The 24,086-nt window shown below is 37.6% G+C and overlaps 1 protein-coding gene across 5 annotated transcripts in view; it reads left to right on the plus strand.

The window, feature by feature from the left end:
- The window catches only part of COL14A1 (collagen type XIV alpha 1 chain), a 268,310-nt gene that overhangs the window by 179,361 nt on the left and 64,863 nt on the right, over positions 1-24,086 (plus strand). For all 5 annotated transcript variants that reach the window (XM_030875687.3, XM_030875690.3, XM_060287056.2 and 2 more), the window contains 4 exons: positions 7,866-8,008; positions 12,223-12,332; positions 14,486-14,644; positions 22,589-22,666. In XM_030875687.3, the coding sequence (XP_030731547.1) occupies positions 7,866-8,008; positions 12,223-12,332; positions 14,486-14,644; positions 22,589-22,666 (490 nt within the window). The remainder of the gene's footprint in view (positions 1-7,865; positions 8,009-12,222; positions 12,333-14,485; positions 14,645-22,588; positions 22,667-24,086) is intronic.

A 24,086-nucleotide genomic window follows, 5' to 3' on the forward strand; every position in this document is an offset into this window, starting at 1 on the left:
TAAAAGAGAAAAACAGTGATGAACAATACAAAAAAAGAAATTAAAAATTCTCTAGAAGGAATCTATAGCAGAATAACTGAGGCAAAAAAACAGATAAGTGACCTGGAAGGTAAAATAGTGGAAATGACTACCGCAGAGCAGAATAAAGAAAAAAAAATGAAAAGAATTGAGGACAGTCTCTGAGACCTCTGGGACAACATTAAACGCACCAACATTCAAATTATATGAGTCCCAGAAGAAGAAGAGAAAAAGAAAGGGGTTGAGAATATATTTGAAGAGATTATAGTTGAAAACTTCCCTAATATGGGAAAGGAAATAGTCAATCAAGTCCAGGAAGCACAGAGAGTCCCATACAGGATAAAGCCAAGGAGAAACATGCCAAGACACATATTAATCAAACTATCAAAAATTAAATACAAAGAAAAAATATTAAAAGCAGCAAGGGAAAAACAACAAGTAACACACAAGGGAATCCCCATAAGGTTAACAGCTGACCTTTCGGCAGAAAGTCTGCAAGCCAGAAGGGAGTGGCAGGATATGTTTAAAGTGATGAAAGGGAAAAACCTACAACCAAGATTACTCTACCGAGCAAGGATCTCATTCAGATTTGACGGAGAAATTAAAACCTTTACAGACAAGCAAAAGCTGAGAGAGTTCAGCACCACCAAACCAGCTTTACAACAAATGCTAAAGGAACTTCTCTAGGCAGGAAACACAAGAGAAGGAAAAGACCTACAATAACAAATCCAAAACAATTAAGAAAATGGTAATAGGAACGTACATACTGATAATTACCCTAAACGTAAATGGATTAAATGCTCAACCAAAGGACATGGACTGGCTGAATGGATACAAAAACTATACCTATATATATGCTGCCTACAAGAGACCCACTTCCGACCTAGGGACACATACAGACTGAAAGTGAAGGGACAGAAAAAGATATTCCATGCACATGGAAATCAAAAGAAAGCTGGAGTAGCAATTCTTATATCAGACAAAATAGACTTTAAAATAAAGGCTATTACAGGAGACAAAGAAGGACAATACGTAATAATCAAGGGATCAATCCAAGACGAAGATAAAACAATTGTAAATATTTATGCACCCGACCTAGGAACCCCTCAATACCTAAGGCAAAGGCTAACAGCCATAAAAGGGGAAATTGAAAGTAATGCAATAATAGTAGGGGACCAAAACACCTCATTTTCACCAATGGACAGATCATCCAAAATGAAAATAAATAAGAAAACAAAAGCATTAAATGATACATAAAACAAGATGGACTTAACTGTTATTTATAGGGCATTCCATCCCAAAACAACAAGAAAGAATACACTTTCTTCTCAAGTGCCATGGAACATTCTCCATGATACATCATGTCTTGGCTCACAAATCAAGCCTTGGTAACTTTAAGAAAATTGAAATAGTATCAAGTATCTTTTCCAACAACAACGCTATAAGACTAGATATCAATAACAGGAAAAAAAACTGTAAAAAATACAAACACATGGAGGCTAATCAATAGGCTACTAAATAACCAAGAGATTGATGAAGAAATCAAAGAGGAAATCAAAAAATACCTAGACAAAGGACAGTGAAAACACGATGAACCAAAACCTATGGGATGCAGCAAAAACAGTTCTAAGAGGGAAGTTTATAGCAATACAATCCTACCTCAAGAAACAAGAAACATGAAACATCTCAAATAAACAACCTAACCTTACATGTAAAGCAATTAGAGAAAGGAGAACAGAAAAACCCCAAAGTTAGCAGAAGTAAAGAAATCATAAAGATCAGATTAGAAATAAATGAAAAATAAATGAAGGAAATGATAGCAAAGATCAATAAAACTAAAAGCTGGTTCTTTGAGAAGATAAACAAAATTGATAACCATTAGCCAGACTCATCAAGAAAAAAAAGCAGAAAACTCAAATCAACGGAATTAGAAAAGGAAAAGGAGAAGAAACAACTGACATTGCAGAAATACAAAGGAGCGTGAGAGATTACTACAAGCAACTATATGCCAATAAACTGGACAACCTGGAAGAAATGGACAAATTCTCAGAAAAGCACAACCTTCCGAGACTGAACTAGGAAGAAATAGTAAATATGAACAGACCAATCACAAGCACTGAAATTGAAACTGTGATTAAAAGTCTTCCAACAAACAAAAGCCCAGGACCAGATAGCTTCACAGGCGAATTCTATCAAACATTTACAGAAGACCTAACACTTATCCTTCTCAAATTCTTCCAAATATATAGCAGGGGGAGGAACACTCCCAAACTCATTCTACGAGGCCACCATCACCCTAGTACCAAAACCAGACAAAGATTTCATAAAAAAAACTACAGGCCAATATCACTGATGAACACAGATGCAAAAATCCTCAACAAAATATTAGCAAACAGAATCCAACAGCACATTAAAAGGATCATACACCATGATCATGTGGGGTTTATCCCAGGAATGCAAGGGTTCTTCAGTATGTGCAAATCAATCAATGTGATACATCATATTAACAAATTGAAGGATAAAACCCATATGATAATCTCAATGGATGCAGAAAAAGCTTTTGACCAAATTCAACACCCATTTAGGATAAAAACTCTCCAGAAAGTAGGCATAGAGAGAACCTACCTCAATATAATAAAGGCCATATATGACAAACCCACAGCCAACATCATTCTCAATGGTAAAAACTGAAACCATTTCCTCTAAGATTAGGAACAAGACAAGGTTGCCCACTCTCACCGCTATTATTCAGCATAGTTTTGGAAGTTTTAACCAAAGCAATCAGAGAAGAAAAAGAAATAAAAGGAATCCAGATCGGAAAAGAAGAAGTAAAAGTGTCACTGTGCGCAGATGACATGATACTACAGAGTATCCTAAAGATGCCACCAGAAAACTACTAGAGCTAATAAATGAATTTGGTAGAGTAGCAGAATACAAAATTAATGCACAGAAATCTCTTGCATTCCTATACAGTAATGATGAAAAATCTGAAAGAGAAATTAAGGAAACACTCCCATTTACCACTGCAACAAAAAGAATAAAATACTTAGGAGTAAACCTACCTAAGGAGACAAAAACTTGTATGCAGAAAACTATAAGACAGGGATTAAAGAAATTAAAGATGATACAAACAGATGGAGAGATATACCATGTTCTTGGATTGGAAGAATCAACATTGTGAAAATAACTATACTACCCACAGCTATCTACAGATTCAATGCAATCCCTATCAAACTACCAATGGCATTTCCCACAGAACTAGAACAAAAAATTTCACAGTTTGTATGAAAACACAGAAGACCCCGAATAGCCAAAGCAATCTTGAGAAAGAAAAACAGAGCTGGAGGAATCAGGTGACCTGACTTCAGAGTATACTAAAAAACTACAGTAATCAAGACAGTATGGTACTGGGTAAAAACAGAAATACAGATCAATGGAACGTTATAGAAAGCCCAGAGATAAACCCACACACATATGGTTACCTTATCTTTGATAAAGGAGGCAAGAATATACAATGGAGAAAAGACAGCCTCTTCAGTAAGTGGTACTCAGAAAACTGGACAACTACATGTAAAACAATGAAGTTAGAAGACTCCCTAACACCATACACAAAAATAAACTCACAGTGGATTAAAGACCTAAATATAAGACCAAACACTGTAAAACTCTTAGAGGAAAACATAGGCAGAACACTATGATGTAAATCACAGCAAGATCCTTTTTGACCCACCTCCTAGAGAAATGGAAATAAAAACAAAAATAAACAAATGGGACCTAATGAAACTTAAAAGCTTTTGCACAGCAAAGGAAACCATAAACAAGACGAAAAGACAACCCTCAGAATGGGAGAAAATATTTGCAAATGAATCATCAGACAAAGGATTAATCTCCAAAATTTACATGCAGCTCAATATCAAAAAAACAAACAACCCAATCGAAAAATGGGCAGAAGACCTAAATAGGCATTTCTCAAAGAAGATATACAGATTGCCAACAAACACATGAAAGGATCCTCAACATCAATAATCATTAGAGAAATGCAAATCAAAACTACAATGCGGTATCACCTGACACCAGTCAGAAAGGCCATCATCAAAAAATCTACAAACAATAAATGCTGGAGAGGGTGTGGAGAAGAGGGAACCCTCCTGCACTGTTCGTGGGAATGTAAATTGATACAGCCACTATGGAGAACAGTATGGAGGTTCCTTTAAAACTAAAAATAGAATTACCATATGACCCAGGAATCCCACTACTGGGCATATACCCTGAGAAACCATAATTCAAAAAGAGTCATGTACCACAATATTCACTGCGGCACTATTTACAATAGCCAGGACATGGAAGCAACCAATTTGTTTGTCAACAGATGAATGGATAAAGAAGATGTGGCACATATGTACAATGGAATATTACTCAGCCATAAAAAGAAACGACATTGAGTTATTTGTAATGAGGTGGATGGACCTAGAGTCTGTCATACAGAGTGAAGTTAGAAAGAGAAAAACAAATACCGTATGCTAACACATATATATGGAATCTAAAGGAAAAAAAAGAAGTTCTGATGAACCTAACACAGGACAGGAATAAAGACGCAGATGTAGAGAATGGGCTTGTAGACACGGGGAGAGGGAAGGGTAAGCTTGGATGAAGTGAGAGAGTAGCATGGACATATATACACTACCAAATGTTAAATAGACAGCTAGTGGGAAGCAGCTCCATAGCACAGGGGGATCAGCTCGGTGCTCTGTGACCACCTAGAGGGGTGGGGTAGGGAGGGTGGAGGGAGACTCAAGAGAGAGAGGCTATGGTGATATATGTATACATATAGCTGACTTGCTTTGTTATACAGCAGAAATTAATGCAACATTGTAAAGCAATTATATTCCCATTAAGGTGTTAAAAAATTAATTATCTAGTTATTCTACAGTCTATGATGCACCTAGGGATTCCTGGCGCTATTTCAACAGTTCTGAAATCTCCAGAGGTACTTGAAATTACAAATTAGGAGTTCCTGGTTTAAGGGGTTATCTCTCAAGATGTCACCTGCAACTTTACATTCCAAATATTCATTTTTTTTGTCTCAAAATGCCTTCAGTATTTTAATGTGAAACTTTTTCTGTGCCCACGTTTTGATATAGTGTGCACATATGCATGAAAAGGTGGAGGAGATCATTTTCGAGTATTAAATTAATCTGTCCAATTTGTAAACAAGTTGCATTTCTAACTTCTTCCAAAATACTGTTTATTGAATTCAAGCTAATTACAGTACTATCTGTAGTTTTAGATAAATCCAACATCTGACGTTACCTTTTGACAGGTTTTTTTACACTGTCTAGTGATGACCATTAAAATGGATATTTGAAAATCATTCCTGGAGACCTAGACAAAAATGAGAATTGCCGAAGGAAAATCTTCTACCACTCCACTGAAATTGTTCATCCGGCCAGCAATGCCCTCACCCCCCACCTTGCTAAATCCATTCATTTGTTGTTCCCAGCCTTTATCTCACTCGACCTGTCACCAGCATTTTATACAGTTGATCATATCTTCCTCCTGGATTCACTCTCCTCCTTGGGCCTCTGGGATACACACTGCTTCTAGTTTCTGTCTACATTACAGGCTGTTCCTTTTCAGTGCTGGCTCTTCTTTTCTCTTCCACCTCTTCATGTTGGAGGGACCAGGACTTGCTCAGAACCTCCTTGTTTTCTCTGTCTGTCCCTGCTTCCCAGTGATCTTTTCAGTATCGTAGTGTTGAACCCCATCTATATGCCAAGGACTCCTAAATTTTATACTTCCAGTCCAGATCTACTTCCCCAAATTTAGCCCTACATATTTAATTGCTTACTAGATATCTCTACTTGGATGTCTCGTAGGTATTTCATACTTTATAGGTTCAATACCACATCCCTGATCTTACCTCCAGAACCAGCTTCCCCTATGACCTTTTTCATCTTAATGTTAACTACATTTAACGAGTTTCTTAGGCAAAGAAGCTGGACTCCTCTGTTTGTCTTATGCCCCACATCAATCCACCAAGGAATCCTAATTGTCTGTTCCTTCTCACTACCTCTATTGTCATCACCCTGATATGAGGTACCATCATCTATTCTCTACATCATTACAGCAGCCTCCTAACTGGTCTTTCTGCTGCTACCCTTGCCTTCTTGGAGTCTGTTCTCCAAGTAGCTGTCAGAATGATTTTTTTTTTCTTTAATGTATAAATCAGATCATGTCACTCCAAAATCTGCCAGTGATTCCTCATTCCCCTTGGCATAAAAGTCAAAGCTCTTGATTGGCCAAAGAGCCCTACATTATCTGGGTAGCTATTACCTCTTTGACTTTACCTCTTGTGTCTTTTAGTCCGTTCTCAAAATATACGAGGCACACCCCACTTTAGTATCCTTGCACTGGCTGGATGTCTTCATCTCCTATGAGTTTTTCTTCAAGTGTGACCTTCTCAGTGAACCTTTGCTCAAATGCAGTCTTCCCAATGAACCTTCTAAGTGAAGCCAATGCTGATGACTTTAACTAAAATGGCAAAATAATGCATTCTAGCATTCCCAGTCCCCATTATGCTGCTTTTTGTTGTTGTTTTTGATAGCGCTTATTACCTTCTAATAAACTGTATAATTCACCCTGCTCAAATTCAAGTGCTCATACAAAGGTTCCTTGCCAGTTTGATTCACTGATGTATCTTAATGCGTATGACCATGTCTGGTACATCGTAGGCACTCAACAACTATTGAATGAATGAATACATACCTATTTAATGTATGCAAATCAAACATTCACTTTTACATTTATGCTAAATTCCAACCTGTTCACCAGTCTGTCAATTTGATTAATAAATACTATGGGTCTATATATCTAAAAGCCTGTATCTGTTGTTTGAGGAAAAAATTTTAAAGTACGTAAGTGATCCAGTTAACTGTTAGAGAGGTAAGATGGTGTAGCAGGTTGGGTTCCCCAGGAAGCAGATCCGAAGGTGGAGATCAGTGTGTGGGGAGTCGATGAGGCTGTGCTCTTCTGGAAGGGAACAGAGGGAAGCAGGGTAGAGGGCAAAGGAGAGAAGTCAAGCTATGAAGCAGTTTCAGTAGAAGCCTCAGTTGACCCCCACACAGCAGTTCTTAGAATGGAGTTATCTCCTTTGGAATGAGAGGCTCTGGTCCTTATATTCCCTCAAAGACTAGTCATTAAAAAGAGGCACCATAATAAAGTTGGCATGACCTTGGGAGAGGCACCCCTCATCTGCTGAGGCCATTCCCGAGGGAACTGGTATCGGAGAGCTGTCTGCAGACGTCACTCCCAGAAGCAGGATTAGTCGATTCTCAGTTCTTAAAGGTGGATTTAGATGGTACATCAGGGCACATAGCACAGACAGGAATGCAACTAACTGCAACATGTGGTAGAAAGTGACAATGTCTTAAGTTTTATAAAAGGGCTGTAGATAAACATTATTTATAATACTAAAACTTGAAACTACTTAAATGTTTAATAAGATACATTATGGAATAGCCAAACAAGAGAAGGTTGTGCGGATATTAAATATCATGCCCTTAAAAATATTTAAGGAATGTGAAATATGTAGTAAATGGTGCTAAGAAAAGAAAGGGGCAAAATTATATAACTTGGACAAATACTTACAGACGTTCTTTAAAGGCTGGAGGGAAATACACAGCACCAAAAGAGTGATCACTTCTGAATGGGGTAATGGTGATCTGTTATTTTCTTCTTTTCTGTTTTTTCACATCTTGTATAATGAAAGTGTATTTGCTTTTATAACCATATAGATAACTTCTTAAAGAGGGATACAATAAAATATACTATTTTCTTTCTATTTTCAGATATTTACATCCAGAAGGATTGCCCTCTGACTATACAATCAGTTTTCTATTCCGGATTCTTCCTGATACTCCAGAGGAGCCATTTGCTCTTTGGGAGATTTTAAATAAAAATTCTGACCCATTGGTTGGAGTCATTTTAGATAGTAAGTATATTTATTTATAAAACATTTGCACACACATGTATGAGTAACGTATGTGGCCTGTCATCTTGCCTGGTTTGTGTGTATTGTAGAGTAACTCACTTATTTTAAGCTATTTGTAAATACTAATGATGAACTATGTGATAGTTGATTCATTCATTTATCTACTCATTCTTTCAACAAATATTCATCGAGTTCCTACTATTTGCCAACACCAGGCTCTGGGATTCAGTAGTGAGCAAGGTGAGACATGCCGACTGCAGGAAGAGCATGCAACTTGATGCAGAAGAGGATCAGTGCGAGGGGTGGAATCAGAAGTCATTTTTCCTATATGGATAGGATAAGTGTAAGATGCCTCTCTTGGGTTCCTGGGCCCAATTCCAACATGTGTGTTGGGCGTGGCGGGTGGAGGAGAGGCTCCCACACAACACCAAGCGATTCTTGGACACCAGCAGAGTATCTGAGAATTCAACTCCACTCTGACACTATGTACCAGAGGTAGCATCAGATTCCACAGGTTGAGGGCTTGTTCCTATAAGACTGCCCTCCTCCCCCTCCATTTCAGCCACCAGTGGCAAGCTCAGGCTGCTACCAGCTATGCATTGGAGGTTCCAATGACCCGCTCCAGCTCAGGATGTCAACTGAAAGTCCGGAGTTTTACCTGTACTTCTGACCCACAGTCTAAATCAGAGGTTCCCACAACTTCCTCCTCGGGTTCAATTAATTTGCTAGAGTGGCTCACGGAACTCAGAGAAGCATTTTGCATACTAGATTACCAGTCTATCATGAAAGGATATAACTCAGGAGAAAGGCATGGGGAAGGAGGGCGGGAGCTTCCATGCCCTCTCCACCTGCACCACTGTCCCGGCACCTCCATATGTTTACCAACCTGGAAATTCTCTGAACCCCATCCTTTTGGGTTTTCATGGATGCTTCATTACATAGGAATGATTGATAAACTCACTGGCCATTGGCAATTGAACTCAGTCTCCACCCCCTCTCCCCTCCATAGAAGTTAGAGGGGGTAGGGGGACTGAAAGTTCTAACCCTCTCCTCACAAGACTGGTTCTCCAGGCAACCAGCCCTTATCCTTAGGTTACCTAAGGGCTTTCCAAAAGCCACTGTATTAACATAACAAAAGGCACATTTTTTTGTTCTGACCACAGGAAATTCCAACGGTTTTAGGGGCTGTGAGGCAGGAACCCTAGACAAAGACCAAGTATATATGAGAAATATATTTTGGTCATCTGAATAACAAATATATATTTCTTTTAAGTCACAATGTTGCAATGCCTCTTTCATATCCTAGAAAAGAATGTCAGATTGGCAGCGGCATATTCTGGGAAGAATTCTGGGGCGGAGATATAAAATTGAAAGTTGCATATGTGAGATCATCTAGAGAGTTAGTCCAGAAAGAAAAGAGAATAGTTGTGAATGAGAAATTCCATTGTTTGGAGATTGGAAAGTTGAGGAGGAAACAATAAAGGAAAGTTCTTAACCTTTACTCTTGGATGTCACAAATGATTATCACTTAAGAGAATTATCAAGTTTTTGGTTAATGTCCCTGAGTTTTCTAAATATATTTTTAGTTTAGGATCCCAGTCAATCCGGGAATGAAAATTTGGTGGTTATTGTTAGGTATTAACGCGAACATTTGGATAAGAAAAGTATTTTAAGCTATTTCCAACTAGTATTTGTTAAAGGACATTTCAGTACATGGAAATAAATCAACAACTAAACATTGTGAAAGCATTTTGTATTGATTTTGAAACTAAGGGAAAGCTGTAGATTAAAAAGGTGTAAATTGCTAACTCTATATCCAACCAGGACTCGAAAACAAAGAAGTCTCTTGAAATGATTAATACTTACTTGCTCCTATAGAAAGCAGAATGAAAAATTTAATTGTAACCGGGGAATGAATTAGTGAGAAAAATGTTCCTCTCTTTTTGTAATAAAATATTCCTTGTGACATGAAGTACTCAAGAATAGGAAGGTTTTTTTTTTTTTTTTTTACTTGTTTGTTCATAATAAAAGACATGCTGAAATATCACTATTTTGGGGCAGTGTAAGTTACATGTCCTGGGAAAACTGGTTGTTTCAGTGGTTAAATAAGGCAAAGAATCTGGTTTTTATTTCTTTAAGATTTTGTTACCGAATTAAGTTGTATGAACCCTGCTCAGGGCCTAGCCTGGCCCATGCTCTCTGCCTTGGAGGGGGAGGGTTCTTTTTCCTTTCCGTTTTAAGTAGGTGAATAGCAAAACCGAAGCCGAGATTGACACAGCACAAGCTTTATTCAGTGGCTAAAGAAAGGAAAAGTGGAAACTAAGTTCACAGATCAACTTCTCACCCACCTGAAGAGAGAGATTTAAATTTTTTTTTAAACATCTTTATTGGAGTATAATTGCTTTACAATGGTGTGTTAGTTTTTGCTTTATAACAAAGTGAATCCGTTATACATATACATATATCACCATATCTCCTCCCTCTTGCGTCTCCCTCCCTCCCACCCTATCCCACCCCTCCAGGTGGTCACAAAGCACTGAGCTGATCTCCCTGTGTTATGCGGCTGCTTCCCACTAGCTATCTATTTTACATTTGGTAGTGTATATATTTTCATGTCACTCTCACTTCATCTCAGCGTACCCTTCCCCCTCCCCGTGTCCTCAAGTCCATTCTTTACGTCGTCTGCGTCTTTATTCCTGTCCTGCCCTTAGGTTCTTCAGAACCACTTTTTTTTTTTTTTTTTTAGATTCCATATATATGTGTTAGCATACGGTATTTGTTTTTCTCTTTCTGACTTACTTCATTCTGTATGACAGACTCTAGGTCCATCCACCTCACTACAAATAACTCAATTTCGTTTCTTTTTAGGGCTGAGTAATATTCCATTGTATATATGTGCCACATCTTCGTTATCCATTTGTCTGTCGATGGCCGCTTAGGTTGCTTCCGTGTCCTGGCTATTGTAAATAGTGATGCAATGAACATTGTGGTACACGGCTCTTTTTGAATTATGGTTTTCTTAGGGTATATGCCCAGTAGTGGGATTGCTGGGTCATATGGTAGTTCTATTTTTAGTTTTTTAAGGAACCTCCATACTGTTCTCCATAGTGGCTGTATCAATTTACATTCCTGCCAACAGTGCAAGAGGGTTCCCTTTTCTCCACACCCTCTCCAGCATTTATTGTTTGTAGATTTTTTGATGATAGCCATTCTGATTGATGTGAGGTGATTCAATTTAAAAAGTAAAGACAAAGAGAGGAGGAGGAGTGAGGCTGATGCTGGGGAAGCATATGCATTAGTCTACCAGGGAAGGGGCAGGGCTTTTTCCAAGAGGCTGGGTGCTACCTCCTTTTTATCCTTTTTTAGTCCTTAATGGCTGCCAGTAAGTAGGTGTAGGTAACATGCTGAAGTAGTAAATCACCGTATAACGGGACTCAAGGTCTGTTGGAGGTCAGATTCATCATCATCTTGGTCCCAGCTGGTTCCATCTGTTTTTTTGTGTTTTTTGTACCTTCCTTTCTTACCTCTGGACTTTTTTTTTTTTTTTTTGGTGGTACGCGGGCCTCTCACTGTCGTGGCCTCTCCCGTTGCGGAGCACAGGCTCTGGATGCGCAGGCTCAGCGGCCATGGATCACGGGCCCAGCCGCTCCGCAGCATGTGGGATCTTCCCGGACTGGGGCACGAACCCGTGTCCCCTGCATCGGCAGGCGGACTCTCAACCACTGCGCCACCAGGGAAGCCCACCTCTGGACCTTTTAACTTAAAAATTTATGTTCACTCCTGCTAAAGATGGGGGGTTGGCAGCTTTTGAGCACAGGCATTCCTGCCAAAGGTGCGGGTTAGACGGTTGATGGGTTTTGAACAAAGATCTGGAGCAGCTCTGGCAACAATTTGACTAACTTCATTTTTCCTTTTTGTCTGCCTCTACTTCCAACGTCAGACAACCATCTCCCAAAAGGGTAGTGGGAATGGGAGTATAGGCAAGGAACTACAGAGGAACAATATATGTCAGGGTCCTTGCCTCATCATCACACTACATGGTTAAGTTAGTTAATCTGGCCAGTTGAAAGCCTGGGGCAACCCAAGGACTATAGGTCATTTCCTTACCTACTCGTCACTTTGCCCTAAACACAGCCTGAAAACAAAGGTTACATTATTTTGAGTTGACTTTTTAAAAAATTATTAAATGTTTTTCTTTTCCTTTCTTTGATTAGATGGTGGGAAAACCCTAACATATTTCAACCATGACTACAGTGGGGATTTTCAAACTGTTACTTTTGAAGGACCTGAAATTAGGAAAATTTTCTACGGAAGCTTTCACAAGGTGAGTAATGCCTTGTATACATATATTCTTTATTCTATTTGCTGTGGGCAAAGCAACAGAAGGTAGTAAAACAAAAAATCCGTAGAGCTTTGGATCTCATACTTCACCTGAAGCAAGAATTACCTGTGGGGCTTGTAGACAATGCCCTGACCTTCTGATTTGGCAGTTCTGGGATGGGACTCTAAAATGTACTCTTTTTTTTTTTTTGCGGTACGCGGGCCTCTTACTGTTGTGGCCTCTCCCGTTGCGGAGCACAGGCTCCGGACGCGCAGGCTCAGCGGCCATGGCTCACGGGCCCAGCCGCTCCGCGGCATGTGGGATCCTCCCGGACTGGGGCACGACCCCGTGTCCCCTGCATCGGCAGGCGGACTCTCAACCACTGCGCCACCAGGGAAGCCCTAAAATGTACATTTTTATCCAGTACCGCAGGGGTTATTGATAGTGTCGGAAGGAAGATATTTTCCTCTATCCTTCTAGGTTCCTCTAGCTGGCCTAAGAATTAAATTGACATGAGACGGATTAACGGGAAAAACTCAAAACAAAAGTTTAATAACATGTATACATGGGAGAGACCCAGGAAAAACTGAGTATCTCACCAAAATAGCCGAAAGCTTCACCTTCTTCAGCTAAAGACAAAAGAGGATGTTGGGGGTGGTAGTTTGGGACTTCAAAGGGAAGGAAGGTAATTCACATGGAGATGGAAAAGCCAATGTTTGGTAAATAAATATTTGCTGGGCCTGCAGAGACAATGGGACACAGATTTTCCCCCACCATACCTAGCCTGTATTCTTTGCAGATGTCTCTGGTGATAGGTCTGTTCTGGGAACTGGACTTCTGTCTAAATCCTTTTAGGCAGGTAGAAGGAAGGTCAAAGTTTCTTCCTGAGTCTTTTGGGCCTTGATTGTTTTCAGCTTGAAACAATCCACATACCAAAGAGACATTTTGAGATGGCAAATTTTGGTGCCTTACCACAGAAGTGGTCCAGGTTCTTACTTTGAGGAACCATGTAGTAGAAGATACTGTATTATTTAGCAGAGAGTTGTTAGTTCACTACATTATGTATGATGTAGGAAGGATTGCTGGTCTACTTGGCCACCAATATAGATAAATACCAGCAGCCAACTCACGTTGAAATATGTAGACAGATTGCACTGAGCCATATATATATATACACACACACATACAGACAACCCATCACTGCCATTATATAAGTTACCCGGAGGAAGCTGGTAAAACCTGACTTTAGTTGTTCTTATTTTAACCTGGCACTTGTGATAGAACTCTGTTCGTTCACATTTCACATCTCTGAAACACTTTGTTTTGGTGATCACTGGAGTAGACATGCTTCCTTCCAAACTTTACCGTTTCCTTTGTGTTTAGTGAATAAGCCCGCTGATCTCTGGGCTGTTAAGGAATGCAACACCAAGAGTGCCGGAGAGCAGAGAGTTTACTAAGTGGTACTGCAAAAAGCTTTGCCTCTTAACCGTGCCCTTCTTGTACTGTCAGAGGGAGGGAAGGGGTGTTGCAAAGCAGTCTTCATCTTGCCTCTGTCTCCTGAGGTAGAATGTGGTCAGATCTATCTAATCTACACAACTTTGCTACTTCCTGGGGTTTTGAATACCATAACTGTATAAGAACAATTGCATAACAAAAGTCTGCCTCTTTTTTGCCTAAGAAGAGTTGCATAAAAATGTTTTTCTTTTTTTCTGGTTTAATCGGACTGTGCAATCAGAAGTACAGGTATCTTAAAAACACGTGAGATGCAGATGATTTATTACTTCATGGTTCAAAATAGTCCCATTAGCATTTCTTTGCAATTATTGTCATTTATTTACCAACTTCCTCTAGACATGATTCTTTTCTTGGTTAGGCAGAGTCAGTCACAAAGTAGCCAAGAAATATTACAGGGGAAATGAAAAGCTTGTGAGATTTCCTTAGTGTTTAAAAAAACACAACAACATAGAGATGGTACCTGAATGTGGGACAAGCATGGAAATGGTAAAAGTAGAACCTTTTTCCTTAAGCAAAACACATAGTGACAGAATTCCTTCTTTTGTCTTCCATACTTTTTGGTGAGAGGTCATGCAATTATGTAAATTTGGTTGATATTTTCTCCTGCTTCTTACCTTCTAAAACATCTTTACTTTTATCAGCTACATGTTGTTATCAGCAAGACTTTGGCCAAAGTGGTTATTGACTGCAAGCAAGTGGGTGAGAAGGCAGTAAATGCATCGTCTAATATCACATTAGATGGTGTCGAAGTCCTAGGGAGAATGGTTAGATCAAGAGGACCAAATGGAAACTCTGCACCAGTAAGTGGATAAATAAGTGAATCTGTGTTATTGTTAAAGAAAAAAATCCTCTTGAAATATCATTATCTATCTTCCAGGGGAAAAATTTGGTAAAGGGATGGATGGAGGGAGGGCTGGATGAATGATAGATTGATGAATGGATAAACAGGTAGATAATGGCCTCTTCAGATGAATTAAAACATGAACGTTCAAAGCTCTTGCAATATGCTTCTGCTCTATTATAAGGAGAATGCTCCAAGAATTAGACTAGTTTGTTTTCTAAATGGATTTTAAAATTCAAATAGTAAAATATTCATATTTTAAAATTCAAATAAAATAGTGTGGCATAAATGGTTTGTTAATGAGAATCAAAACTGTAAATGAAACTCATTTATATAAGCAGATACAAATCCGAATAAAATGTTATTATTATACACAGTAAATTGACATAAGTCTCTCATTTGAGTTAGATTTGGGCATTTTAAAACTAGATTCTTGCTATTGCTAATGTAAAATTAACCCTTTAATTGTTAATAGTTATTTAAATAACAAATCATTCTAAGGTATATTTTTCATCATACAACATGGAGTTTCAGACGAGGAGACTTCGAATTGACAAAAAAATCACATTCCCTTCAGTCACTACCCGCAAAAAAGAGCAGTGTACACAAGCTTTTGTTTTCACACCACACATTCACAGCTAATTAGCAACTTCTCTAATTTGAGTCATTCTATAATTAGAACCAATTAGCCTGGAGGGAATTTTATTCTTGTAAGCAATTCCAAATATTCAAATCTACACTTCTCTTCTGTGTAGCAGAATAATCAGGTTAATTATTATTCACTCTTATTGTCTTATGCTTTCAGAGATCTGTAGAACTAGCCAGCTATATGGAATTTTAGAAAGACCTGGTGGTTCTCAAAGTGTTTTTAAGCTGAAATCACTTAGTACAAATGAAATATTCTAGTATATCAAATAAATGAGTATGACTAAAACACAACCATGTTGATTGAATGGGAGAAGGGACATGGGGTAGCAGGTGCTTCCATCCTCCAATGTTCCCTAAGGGCGCTTTGAGGAACATAGTTCTAATTCTTCTGCTCTAGTATAACCCCTTCACCTTATATACCAGGAAACAGTCCCAGAGTGGTGAGGGAATTTACTTTGGGACAGTTTGCTGTTTCACGGCATTTCTCTTTGTGGTAACAATAGAAATGAAATCCTTGTGTACAATCAGGGTATACTGACACTTTCAGATCTTCATAGATGTGTGCTAATTAGTTTAACACTTAGCTTTGAAGTATCTTTTAAAGTACTTTTGTTTCTACTTTGCTTTGGAGAACTATGGATTAGATGTTTGAAAAGAGGGAATGTAACAGCTATGGAAGGCTCTTTTGTTTTCAGTTGTGGTAAGAGACTTTTAAGAATGTTTACATGATATTGAGGAGTTATCTCCTCTTAATTTGTGGTATTCCATGTGGATTAGGAAACATTTCACCTTCTGCTTCATGGAAGATACTTTTATGGTAGCACACTTCAGAATTTACAAGCCTCCAGAATTGGAAACTACGGATACCTTGGATGGATAAATGGATGTATATAGATGGATGCTTAGAAGGATGAATGAATAGACTCTAATTTAAGAAAGAGAAACAATTCCAGGTGGATGAGATTATGGCCCATATCACTTAGTACTATCATTATTTTTTTTATTGTAGACATAATGCATATAAAATCCCTGACACTTAGTAGCCATTCAATGAAGAGCAGCTATTTTTATTGAAGAATGTCAACCTACCTTTTCCATCTCACCTTTTCTAAACCTCTAGTACTTGCTTAACCCTTGATTATTTGTAGTCATATATTATTTTCTTGCTTTTTCATATAACTGCATTTCACTTCTCTAAACAGAGTATAAACCCCTCAAAACAGAAACCATGTCTTGGTCTTCATTTGCAATGACCCACATCTACCCTACATCACAGTATCTAATAAATTCGTATGAACAGAATACTTTCTCAAGAAACACTTGATAGGAATTAAATAGGAAGTCATCTATTTGAATTGTATCGTCTTTTCTTAAAATGTTTTGCATGTATAGTATTCCATGTGTGGTATTGACAACAGTCCACTAATATATATCATACCATCTCCTAATTATAATTCATACTTTACAACTACAGTTTTATAATCACAGTTACAAATTAATTGTATTTCAAATTACACTCTACATAGTAATTTTACTCCAATTGTGTGATGAATTAAATATTAAAGAATTTATTTCTGAAAGCAAAAATGACTGTAGGTGTCAGGCCTACTGGTGATAAATCTTTACTTTTGACCATGACAAAAAATCAATTAAACAGAGCACCCTCTGTGGTAACTTCCACCCAGTAGGAGACAAAGGGGAATTTATAGAAGTCAATCATTAAAGAGTTCTTTGTAAGCCTAGTAGGAAAAACGTTGTAGCTTTTGCTAGAATCTAGAAGTCTACAAAGGATTACTAAATAGATTTTTAGTCTACCCACTTATTGAGGAATTTGATTATGTTGAAATGGATGATATTAGAGTAGATCTCAAGAATGTGATTGAAAACTCACTTGGTTTTTTGGTTTATTACTTAACTGTTTCAGGGCAAGGCAAGAGAGAAGCTTCAGTCTTCAATTCTCAATTTAGAAATCATACATTGCTAATATAATCTTGATATACATATGCAAAAGGGAATGTGTAATGTACACGTTTTGGGTCATTCCAGGAGGGGTAATTATCATCTAAGAGGGCTGAGTAGTTTATAGGTAAGCATTCCCTGGCAAATTCAGCAATGATTCAAAAACTGTCAAGTGATGGAAGAACTCACTTTATCAGTCTTTAAGACTACAGATTTTTTAAACTAAAGTTGAGTGGAGGAGAGATTAATGGATTTAGGGATATAGTAACTACTGTATTGAAATTACTCATATTCATAATAAAAACAACTTGCGTTCAGCAATGCAAGATTTTACATGCAGCAAAAGTCCCTAGTGGGACTAAACTAATAGGCAGGTTTAATTTAGCCGTCAAAACACACATGGGAAGAAACTTAACAACTGTGCTTCTCCTTCCCAATCTTCTTTTTCCTGAGAAGTTTCTTCTACCTTTTCTGATACCTAATGAAATTATCATGCTGCCAGTCAGAGATAATTCAAGAAAAAATTTGAGCTTCTGGCACTGATTATGTTTGTTAGTGTCTTTTTTCTACCTTTTCAAATCTAACACTTATATAATTATACAACTGACATTTATTTGGCCCTCTGATGTGTAAATAAAGACAAATACAAGTTATGCAGTTTTTAGTAATTTTATTTAGAGTTAAACTTTTATGTAGGAATCAATAGTAGACTAGTCAATGATCCTCTAGAAACAAGTGTTTTTAAATTGCAAGGACATGGTTGTGTTTTCACTGGATTGTATCTTTTACTCCTTAAAATGATGATAGTGGCTAACATTTATTGCCTGCTATGGACTAGGCAGTGTGAACATTTCTTATATTATCTCATTTAATCCTCCAATAACCCTAGGAAGAGATACTTATTATTATCCCCATTTATAGATGCAGAAACTGAGACTTGAATAAGTTAGGGAGGAATCCCCTTTCAAAAGTGAGGAAAGTGAGATATGAGCTTGTATCTGAGTTGCATGTGGTTACCCAATTTCCATTCTGAGCTCTTTTCCCTTGGTTCAGACTGATTATGATAGAACTTAAGGCAGAGGAGGGAATCTGGTCTGTAACAGTGACCATATGCCTTGTCTATTCAGGGGCAGGTTTAAAAACTCACCATTATTTGAATTATAGCCTTGAAATAAACGTGATCAAAATGTTCCCCCCCAAGCATGTCTACACCTAAACATTCTCGTTACTACCAACAACTACAACAGCTGTTCCTTTTCATCTCCTAATTGAATAGTACCATCATGGTTTCCCTTAAATTCAGTAAGCTGATGGCGAGCAAGTAAAAACACCCTGTTCAATAGGTGACAAGTGATAAAGGCTTAATAAATCTTAGTTTGGAGGTGGAATCGATCAAATTTACACACCAATTTAAAAGCAGGACATGGCCTAGGTCCTCAGGACTCTTTCTTCTATGTTCTCGGGCAATGTAAAGCTCTCTAAATATTTGTATAAGTTCAGGTACAGCTTGACTTCAAATTATTAGCTTAAAAATGTTATACTAGGAAAAAAATCAACAGATGAAAACTGGTACTGAGTGGAAAGTTGAGCCAGGGGTACATTTTAATTTCCATTCACAGATCACAGTGACTCAACTGCCAAGAAATATTTTAATCTTATTTTCATGCTAACATCTGACCCCAAATGACTTGCCTTTTGTGCTACACCCAAACAAAAATGTCCAGTAATGAAAAAGTGTTTGTAATTGTCTAAGTATTCCCTTGAAAGAGATTATAAAAAGTGAAAGTGGGAGGGTACTTTTTTTTTATTTGGCCAGATATTTTTTTTCATAATGTTCAGTCAGTTACAAAGGGAAAAAGTTGCAGAAGTGAAAAGGGACTGCCTCTTAGTCACTTGAAGTATGATTTATTTTGAACCACATTGTCTTGCACTTTGAGGCACTCAAATATAAGATCTTTGGACATGTCATCTCTGTAATGTTTCCTCCATGATTTGTATAAATGTGTGTGTAATTGCTTCTGGAATAAAAGCCAGATTTTTAAAGAACAATCCCCAGAAATGTGCCTTGGAAAAGAAGTCTCTAAATAAAGGCTGAGGAATCTAAACTATTACGAATGCAAAACAATTATGAATAAATTTGTTGTACTCACACAAAAAAGGCTGCTGACTTCATCTAACTTGAAAAAGAAAAGACAGCCCACAAGCATTCTTCAAATGATAGTATCAGCCTCATTCAGCATTTAGTAGGTATTTGACCTCTTGAATAAATAAAATGAACTCAGAAGAATCTCAATGACTCAATAGGGTAGGGGAATTTTAGCCAAAGGTTTGTATGGAGGCATTATACTGTTATAGGTGATTGGGCAGTGAATTCGAAAAACTTCAAGAAAGCCTGGTATATCCTGGAACTAATAAAAAGACTTTGCTTTAAATAAATCTTTCCATTCACTAAAATGTGTTCACACTGAGGGCTCTATTCAGAAATGGAAAATTTCTTAATGGATGAATGACTTACAGAATTGACTGAATCTATCTAATGCTGTCATAATGGGACCCATTTAATAAATGTCCCCAGACAAATGGCATTGTCAAGTTAGGCTGGGGTATCTACATTTTAAACATTAGACTAATGATCTGTTTACTGCAGAATAAACCCCAAGAAAATGAGGTGTGCTGTTCAAATCCCAGCCAGAATTCAGCTTTCAACATGTGCTTAAATTACTTTGACTTTTTCGTCCCAAGTCCTAATTTACAGAATGGGGTTGACATTACTATTATCACACCTCATAGTGGTGATTGAAAGATTAAATGATATAAGCAAAGTCCTTAGGGTAATTCCTGGCACATAGTAAGTTTTTCAACAAGTGTTTGCTGCTATTGTTATTTGCCAAGACTTTTCTCAACCAAAACGTTGATTATTGGGGACACAAACTACTGTTATATTTCTGCTCTCAATACTGCATCACTTTCATTTTCATTCTACTATTTTGGCCTCTGTATTATATACTCCTACAGCTTAAAGATCAATTATAAAAGGGCTTTTGTACATGTTACATTAAAATAATATTTATTAAAAAAATAATTAAAGAAAAAAGAAATAATATTTATTATTTATAACTGTATTCTGGGAACTGTTCTAAATATTTCCCTTTATGAGTTCATTTTATTGTTATGGCTACTATTATTACTCTAATGAATAGCTACTATTATTATCCTAATTTTATAGGTAAGGAAAATTGAGACTTCAACACATTAAATAATTTGTTTCAAGTGACTTAGCTTGTGAGTGGATTACACCCAGGCAGCCTAGCTCCATAGCCTCCTAATCTCTATGCTCCTTGAAATATCTTTGTTGCTATTGTTGTTTATGAAAATCAGCAGCCGTGTTCTTTAAAAATGCTTTAATTTTAAAAACCTAATTTTTTAATGGTCATAATTTTGTTGTATGGTTTCCCTGAGCAGACTTAAATATCATGCCCTTTGGGAAAAAAATTTTTTTTAATACAGAAAAAAAAAAGAATAGTGAATCATGCACTATTTCTTCAAATAACACAATAGTTTTATATTGAAAAAAGAAAACAGGATGTCTTGATTTATGCATCTGCTTTCAAAATTTGTGTCATTTTATGAATCTTGCAAAACTCACTTAGGGAAGGATGTTTGCAGCAAGGCACAATTCTTCCTGGGTATAACAAGAGAAAGCCTGACTTCATTTTCTTCACTGTCAGATAGGGCAGGCTCTTTTGTGATGCTGGAAGCATTGTTAGTAACCTATTTCAGTCATACCAACTACTTGAGTATTCTCGTCTTCATCCAGGGGACCCTTGACAGGGATGAGAGAAAATAAGGCGCCAAGAGTTTCCAGCTTTTGCTGAAAACACCACTTGCTGAAGGAAAGTTACAGATTTAAAATGCAAAGAATTTCATCCTTCTCCTAGCTCTGTAATTGATGACACATTTTTCTTTTTTGTTTTTTTAAATGGAAGTATGGTTGATTTACAATGTTGTGTTAGTTTCAGGTGTACAGCAAAGTGATTCAGTTATAGATAGCTAGATAGCTAGATAGATAATGTCTATTCTTTTTCAGATTCTTTTCCATTATAGGTTATTATAAGATACTGAATACAGTTCCCTGTGCTATACAGTAGATCCTTGCTGTTCATTTTATATATAGTAGTGTGTATCTATTAATACCAAACTCATGATGATATTCGATATTTGAAAATGATATAGGAAGAAATATAGTATTAGACATGGTCACATCATGAAGCTAGTGTGAGCCCTTAATGATATTGTAATGATGTTTCTAAATGTTTCAAAATATACATTAACTTGTTGTCAACATAAATGAGTAGAACAAGACTGTCTAAATATTTATGGTGTGATCGATGCCTTAAATAAAAATACGCTTAGCACAGATTCTCACAATACCGTATGAGAGCCTGTCATGACACCACATTGTAAACAGTATTTATGTGTCTGTCGCTTACTCCCTATAAATTCGTTGAGGGCAGAACTCTGGTTTTGTTCATTTTCATATCCTAAAGGAGGTCTACATGGTATCTGTCTTGCATTATGCACTAAAAAAACGTAGCCAAATATATGCATGAATGATGAAAGTCAGAATTAATTCAACAAGTCTTCATCATGAATACCTACTGCATGCCACATGTTTTCACAAGTTTTTGTTTTTGTTTTTTTGGCCACACGGCATGACATGTGGAATCTTAGTTCCCCGACCAGGGATAGAACCCACGCCCCCTGCAGTGGAAGCATGGAGTCCTAACCACTGGACCACCAGGGAATTCTCTACATGCCACATGTTATGATAGGGGGCACAAAGATGAATAAGTGGTTCTATGTTCTTTGATGACCTCCCAGTCTGAGGAGAAGAAAATATAAATAATTGTACTGTATGGTGGGACATATGCTATAAAAGATGTATGGAGCATTGTGGGATTACAGAGGAACCTGGAGTAACTGTGATGGACAGGACAGGGAGGATTTCAACAGAGGCACTAAGCTTTTTTAGGTAGAGACGGAAGGAGGAATTGTGCTAAATAAGGGGGTTTAGATGGTGGATGGAGTAACTACTGACAAAAATCTTAAATCACTGTATGTTTGAGGAACAAAGATTGATATTGTTAGAATGACTTTTTAATTTATTCACTGTAATATTATGTTATAAATGTATTGGTGTTCTATTATGTAATACATACTATGAAATCATTACAATTATAAACACAATGTATCTATATATCTTTTATTGAATGACAATTTTCTTTTTAAATTGAAGTTCCAGTTACAGATGTTTGATATTATTTGTTCCACATCATGGGCCAGTAAAGACAAATGCTGTGAACTTCCTGGCCTGGTAAGAATTCTTCTTTCATTATTTGATCTGTTCTTTACCAAAGTTTTCTAAAGTTATATTTAATTTTCCCTGAAAATGAAATGCTGTTTCACAAAACTCATGTCACAGATAATTCATTGTGATGATGATGATGAAAATTAGAAAGAGATTAAGAAGGAGGTGTGTCTGAAATCAGCAGGACACACTGACATATGCTGTGGGGAGCGACACAGCTCCACAGAGTGCCTTCTACAGAGTCCGGATGTTCCCAAATTTCAGGTTCACTGAAGCCTTTGGTGTCACAATAATGTTTTTCATGGCACCCCGAGCCCAAAGAAATACCTAACAATTCCATACATAAGGTCATTAGGTCCAAACATCTTCATAAGTCTTTACATCCTAACAACTCAGTAGCTGTATGAAAAAATGATAAACATAAATCGAAAATTTTAAATGATGAACTTTTTTTTTTTTTTTTTGCGGTACGCGGGCCTTTCACTGCTGTGGCCTCTCCCGTTGCGGAGCACAGGCTCCGGACGCGCAGGCTCAGTGGCCATGGCTCACGGGCCCAGCCGCTCCGCGGCATGTGGGATCTTCCTGGACCGGGGCACAAACCCATGTTCCCTGCATCGGCAGGCGGACTCTCAACCACTGCACCACCAGGGAAGCCCAAACTTAGTTTTAAATAACCACAAATACTTACTAATGGGATGTGTGTGCCTGAGGAGAATGCACTATTTCTCATGTCTTGGAATCTGATCAGACATCGCCATTCTCACTTCTTTTTCCACATTGATTTTCCCCATGGTACTTGCCTTCCTTCATAGCTACTGCTGAAAAACCAGATTTGCAAATATATGACGTCAAAAATCTAGTGTTGAAGCTGTGAACTCCCTTGAGCTAGTCATTCATACGAAGTCCAATGGGTGCCGAATACTGCTGTTTCTCTTAATTCTTTTAAACACTCAGAGTGCCCCTGTGAGTTTGCTGTACTGCCCCAGGCCATCTTTCCACACAGTTTGGGAATCATAGTCATGATCTATATAACCTATGCAAGGCTGCTAGAAAAATAAACTTTTCCTCATTATTGATACCAAGTGTAATTCACAGGGAGGGGGTACCTGTATATATAAAGACAGATTGTTCATAACTAAGGATCTTTAGGACCAGTGAGCTGAAATGTTGACCCTGTTATGGTTGGACAGGCATCATATCTTAAGAATTCAACTGGGAGAATGGGCATGGGGAAGAGTTTATCAAGTCTAAAAGATTTGCTTTTTTTAAGACCTTACACCAGATCACATCATCTGTTGCAGGCAGTAAATTCATGGTGACTATGTTTAAGAAGGAAATAACTTTTTTTTTCATCAAAATAAGTTTCCATTAAACTGTGGTGAGGAATTACATCAGAGACACTGTGATGTTATGCTTAGGGGCAGGT

Source organism: Globicephala melas, chromosome 17 (assembly GCF_963455315.2).
Source record: "Globicephala melas chromosome 17, mGloMel1.2, whole genome shotgun sequence".
NCBI classification, from domain to species: domain Eukaryota; kingdom Metazoa; phylum Chordata; class Mammalia; order Artiodactyla; family Delphinidae; genus Globicephala; species Globicephala melas.